Source organism: Medicago sativa, chromosome 6 (genome assembly GCF_051527215.1).
Source record: "Medicago sativa cultivar Bolivia chromosome 6, Bolivia_mono, whole genome shotgun sequence".
Classification (NCBI taxonomy): Eukaryota; Viridiplantae; Streptophyta; class Magnoliopsida; order Fabales; family Fabaceae; genus Medicago; species Medicago sativa.
Genome location: NC_140754.1, coordinates 72,159,350 through 72,165,705, shown reverse-complemented (window position 1 = coordinate 72,165,705; position 6,356 = coordinate 72,159,350). Strand labels below are relative to the sequence as shown.

General features: G+C 49.0%; 1 protein-coding gene across 1 annotated transcript; it reads right to left on the bottom strand.

The window, feature by feature from the left end:
- Positions 1–4,499: 4,499 nt before the first annotated feature.
- On the bottom strand, positions 4,500–4,937 carry LOC146916694 (uncharacterized). Its single transcript, XM_085721704.1, has one exon. The coding sequence runs from the start codon at positions 4,935–4,937 to the stop codon at positions 4,500–4,502; it is 438 nt and encodes a 145-aa protein (XP_085577830.1).
- Between the last annotated feature and the right edge of the window lie 1,419 nt (positions 4,938–6,356).

Genomic DNA, 6,356 nt, shown 5'->3' with positions numbered 1-6,356 from the left:
GGGAGAACCGGGCTCGCCCAACTAGGGGCCGCATGTTCAACCGCTCATCTGAAGTTGAAATACCATGCTAAGGATGGCATCATCGCCTCACTCAGCGGGGACATCGAAGCTGCAAGAAGATGTTTCCTCCAAGCTAATAAAACCCAGAACTCGGTTTCCCAACCCAGCAAACCTGCTGAGGACAAAGGGAAAGCTGTTGCGAGTACCCTGGACGCCAACTTGGTCGAACTTGACCCCAGGTTCACCAAAGATGACCTGAAGGAGAAAAAACGGGAGAAGAAGGATCCGCTCAACGCGAAACTTCTTCGACCTGTTCCCGATGGTGAATTCGAGCTGGTCCCCTTCGGAAACGACCCCTCGAAAAACTTCAAGATTGGCAAGGATCTCCCCGAACTTGTCAAGAACCAGCTGATCGCCTGCCTCAGAGAAAACGCTGACCTGTTCGCCTGGAGCGCAGCTGACATGCCCGGAATCGACCCTAGCGTCGCCTGTCACCAACTGACAGTGGATCCCGGAGTTAGCGTTGTAGCCCAGCGTCGTAGGAAGCAGTCTCCTGAAAAGTCAGAGGCTGCAGAAAAAGCTGTAAAAGACCTCCTAGAGGCAAAGTTTATTTCCGAGGCCAAATACACTACCTGGCTTTCCAATGTTGTACTTGTCAAAAAATCTAATGGAAAATGGCGTATGTGTGTTGACTATACCGATCTTAATAGGGCCTGCCCTAAAGACGCATATCCTCTTCCTAACATCGACAAACTCGTTGATAATTCCTCTGGCTATAAACTTTTATCCTTCATGGACGCCTATTCTGGGTACAATCAGATACCCATGGCTGAAGAAGATAAAATGAAAACAACCTTCATGACCGAATCAGGGAACTATTACTACAACGTAATGCCCTTCGGTCTACGAAACGCGGGGGCTACTTATCAACGTATGATGAACAGAGTTTATGACAAGACACTTCTGGACGACATTCTTGAGGTTTACATGGACGACATGATCGTAAAATCCCAACAAGAGGTGGATCATGCCGCCCATCTCAAAAGAGTGTTCGAGCAAACTCGGAAATACAACATGAGACTCAATCCAGAAAAATGCACCTTTGGAGTCCAAGCGGGTAAGTTCCTCGGTTTCTATCTAACAGAAAGAGGAATCGAAGCGAATCCAGATAAATGCCAAGTATTTACTGAGCTCCCAACGCCCCACTCCAAGAAGTGCATCCAAACGCTCAACGGAATGCTGACCGCTCTCTCTAGGTTCGTGGCCAAGTCCGCTTAACACGCACTTCCTTTCTTCAAACTCTTGAGGAAAGAAACGAAGTTCGAATGGACAGACGAGTGCGAAACTGCCTTGCAGCACCTCAAAGTAACGCTCTCTGCACCACCAGTGCTATCGCGACCAGATCAAGGTGAAGTACTGTACCTATATCTCTCCGTTTCCTCTGACGCGGTAAGCGCCGTCCTCATCAGAGAAACGGCGGAGGGGCAGAAACCAGTATACTTCACCAGCAAAGCATTGTTGGGACCTGAAACAAGGTACCAGAGAATCGAAAAGGTGGCACTCGCACTCCTCACCGCAGCCAGAAGACTAAGGCAGTACTTCCTAGCGCACACGGTGATAGTCCGGACAGACCAACCCATCAGACAAATCTTGGGTCGCCCAGACGTAGCCGGTCGAATGATGAAATGGTCGCTCGAACTGGCTGAGTTCGACATACATTACGAATCCAGAAAGGCACTGAAGGGGCAAGTGTTCGCCGACTTCCTCGCCGAGATGACTTTCCCAACCGAGGAAAGCCCTGAAGAATGGACCGTCTTCGTAGATGGATCATCCAACTCTAAGGGAAGCGGAGCCGGAATAATCATAGAAGACAACAAAGGTATCGTTGTCGAAATTTCCCTCGCTTTGTCTTTTCCTGTTACCAATAACACTGCAGAGTATGAAGCCTTCCTGGCTGGCTTGCGGACCGCCAAAGACATGGGGGCCAAAAAGGTGAAAATCTTTACCGACTCGCAACTAGTGGCTTCTCAAGTCACAGGAGAGTTCCAAGTAAAAGAAGACCACCTCCAAAAGTACGTCCAGTTAGTACTAGAGAAAATGAAGGAATTCGATGCCGTAGAAGTAACTCACGTTCCCCGCGAACAGAATACTCGGGCAGACATTCTTTCAAAACTCGCAAGTACGCGAACTGCGAACGGAAACAAAACAGTAATACAAGAGGTCCTCGGCGAGCCAAGCATCCAAATCAACAAAACTCTGCATCAAGAGATCAACTCGATCATCAGGATGGAAGACTGGAGAGGACCCATATCTCGATACATAGAGAATGGCGAGCTCCCTACCAATCCGCAAGAAAGAACAAGGTTGAAACGAAGGGCTTGCTCATTCACATTAGTGGAAGGAACCCTGTACAAAAGAGGCTTCACAATTCCACTAATCAAGTGCCTGGGACCTAACGAGACCCAAGAAGTCCTTGCCGACATCCACGACGACATTTACGGACAACACCTTGGTGCAAAAGCTCTCGAAAAAAAGGTCCTACGAGCAGGTTACTACTGGCCCACTATGTTGAAAGACGCCCAAGAATACGTGAACCTCTGCGATAAATGCCAGTGACATGGGGACATGCACCTAGCACCCCTGCTGAGCTGACATCCTTGGTTTCCCCTTGGCCTTTCGCATGGTGGGGCATCGACCTTTTGGGACCATTCCCCAAAGCCTCCGGGCAACTCAAATATCTGGTCGTCGCGATCGACTACTCAACCAAATGGATCGAAGCAGAACCATTAGCCAAAATCACGGCTAAAAATGTACTCCGTTTCTTCAAAAGAAACATCTTAGCAAGATTTGGAGTGCCAGCATTAGTGATATCTGACAATGGTACACAGTTCACGGACCAAAGGTTCCAGGACTACCTAAGGAATATCGGCATCAAACAAAGCTTCACCTCCGTTGAACACCCTCAAGCCAACGGCCTCGCCGAGGCTGCAAACAGGGTAGTTCTACGAGGGATACGAAGGAGGCTAGACGCGGCCAAAACACAATGGGCGGAGGAATTACACGCAGTCCTCTGGGCCTACAGAACTACTCCCCATTCTACAACTGGCGAGTCACCCTTTTGACTCACATATGGGACAGAAGCGGTCTTGCCCATTGAGTTAACCGAGCTCACATGGCGCACTGACTACAGCACTGACTTCCTCGTCAACGCGGCGAACCTACGTGAAGAGCTCGAATTTGTCGATGAAGTCAGGATCGGGGCGACCTTGCGAGAAGCAACGCTAAAACAAAAAGTAGCCACTCGACACGGCAAAAAGGTCATAAGAAGGGAATTCGAAGTGGGCGATCTCGTCCTTCGGCGAAACCAGAAGGACTCTGAAGAAGGGAAACTCGCCGCCAACTGAGACGGCCCCTTCAGGATCCGGATGAAGACCGGAACGGGAGCTTACGGACTCGAAAACCTCCATCAAAACGCAATTCCAAGAACTTGGAATGCAGAAAAACTCAAAAAGTATTACACTTAGATGGCAAACAACGCCAACTTACTCTAATGTACATACTTAGTTCTACAAAACGAACTCATAGCTCCCAGTCGAGCAAATAAACGGAAGAGGAAAGTCGTGCCACTCCGAATCCAAAAAGAAAAAGGATGGGAAGAATTTACACATTCTCTTACTCCTCATTATGTACGCTTATCGCTGCGACATCACTGCTCGGCATGTTAGGTAGAACCCTAGCTCGCGATGGGTGTTTCATGCCTCAGTGGAGTGAACTTAGATAAAATTCTCTCGTTCACCCGCTGTTACACGTCCATAACTTTGGACACACATTCAGATAAGCAATCTCTTGGATGTGCAACACTTCTGACTAATACTCCGGGTAAACAGTTAGAAACTTCCTGCCTGAAGCTCTTTCTTGCAAAACTACGCAAAGGTAAAAACTTTCCAACCAAAGTAACTTATTACCTGGAAAGCAAAAGGCAAAACTTTGATTTCATCAAGTCACAGAAACAAAACATTGGGCGGGCGTGCAAGACTCTCCAGTCATTAAGTCACTTCGTCGAAATAATGACTGTGGGGGGTAGTCCATCCCACCCACACTTCGACTTAAGAACTACGCAATTCGAAAGCAGACAAGTTCGCAAGTTGAACAACTAAGAGCACACGAATTATTGCAATCTGTCAAACATACAAGATAGGTAGATAATTCGCTCTCAACAAATACTTCAAACAATATTAAAGCCTCACACAACGAGCATTCAAATTCAGAACATCATACTAGAAAGTAAATCACGCATTTCAGAAACAAATATTTAAAGAAGCAAAAAACATATGAGCCACAAAGGGCCGTATAATGTCAGAGGCACGAAGGCCGGTCAAACAAAAGCAAAAAAATATATTACAGGGCAACACAAAGCCCGGGCTTTTCGGACATGCCCCTCGTCATCTTGGTCAACAATCTCGCCATTTCGCACGTACTTCAGAAAGTTAAGCCCGTCCTCACGAAGCTGTACGCCAGGTGAGTTGCTCTATGGCGTTCTCAAAGCCATGACGAGCAGCACCTACAAGGTTTCTCTCCAGTTCCTCAAGCCTGTACACCAAGGCAGGACGGGCCAACATCGCTGTATCATCTGTCTCGTCTTCACCAGGCTGGGTTGCATCACGAAGAGCATCTTCAAGAGTCCTTTTCTCTGCAGCGAACTTGGCACGGACCTCGGTCAGCTCACGACGGCAGCGGGACCCCACTTCAGCTTTCTCCACCAGGAAGGCTATTAACTTGCCATTCTCGGAGGCGCTCGCTTTCAGTGCGGCCACCTCCGCCTCAAGTTCAGCTATTCTCTTGGTCGTCGCCTCCCGCTCGCGAGCAAGAGCATCTGCTCGAACAACTTCCTCCATGGATGAGTTGTTGAGGAAGACGGCGACCTCCAAGGCCCTCATGGCACCAACGACCCCCCTCGGTCACATCACGACTCCGACTAGCGGTCCCCAAGTCGCGGATGGCCTTCAACTCAGAGTCACCAAGGTACAAGGAAGCCTGAGGACGACCACACCTTCGAAAGCTGAAACAGGCCCTCATTAGTGGAAGGAACACCTCTGGAAGTAGCTACTTCCTGAGTTTGGACTTGCTTGCCTTTGTCCAAAGCGGCGACCCTCCTCCTCTTTAAAGGAACCTCTTCCTCATCCACCTGTTCATCATCAGCCAAACGAACGGGGAACCATGCATCCGCCGTCCTCTCCCGCTGCTCATCTCTTTTTCTGCTGCCACTACCTTGACCAGTCACTTTCTGGTTAGCCTTGTTCACTAGGGAACGGATATGGGACATCTTTCCTTCACGTGAAAAATAAGGACGAATCATTAGTCAGAAAACTCAAGGGAACGAGCGGTAAAGAAAAACACATCAGCACTAGCATATCTAGAAGAGCTAAAGGATCCTTGGAAAACACCAAAGAACGGGTATCAATCAATCGGGGCTTGGTAACAGGATTCCCTCGCAAATCCATCACCGGATCGCCGCCATCATCGACCACCACCGATCGAGAAAGAGTTCACAAACCCCACTAGTTTGGCGAAACTATCTTTGTTCCGCTCGGTCAACTTGTCATAGCTAATCCTATACATGGTGGGCTCTTGCTTCAGATGGTCACGACTCCAGTTAAAACGGATTCGAGGAACGCGCGCAGGCGCGACACCACCCTCCCTGCGGGGCCTATCGACAATCTTCAAGATGCTCTGAAGCGCTGTTTCCGTTCGAGGCCTCACCAGGAAGAACCTCTCATGAAACTCGGCAACACCGGCACCAAAAACCTCAAAGAGAGAGGTGCGCTGATGAAACGACACCCAGCTGCAGCCACCATCTGTGTCCAGGTTTCGACGGACAGCGAAGATAGCAAAGAAGAGGTCTCTTGAGGTAGAAAATCGGAGAAAACAACATACCAACTCAAAAGCCGACATATAGGCAAAGCAGTCGGGTCTCAATTGGGAGGGACACACCTCCAGCCACTCTAGAACGCTGGTCTGGAAAGAGGAAAAGGGAAGCCTAAAACCCACTTCCTTAAAGGTCGCTTCGTACATGGGGAAACGATCTCTTGGGAAACGTGAGCATACTCGGTCCGCAACTTTAGGGAGGAGGATCTCCCAATCTTCTTTCCTCCCTATTGGACAGTGCGGAACCACCCCAGCGCCGTCTACCGCAAATTGGGATGCCGCCCCTAAGATCTCCCCGCTTATCCAAGAATCAACGGACATTGCTCATTTGTCCCCTCTTAAGTTTCTCACCTCGATCAAACCTGGAAGAAGGAAAACATGGAGAAGGTCACTATCGTCTTCTCCAAAATTAAGGGGTTCAATCGCAAAGA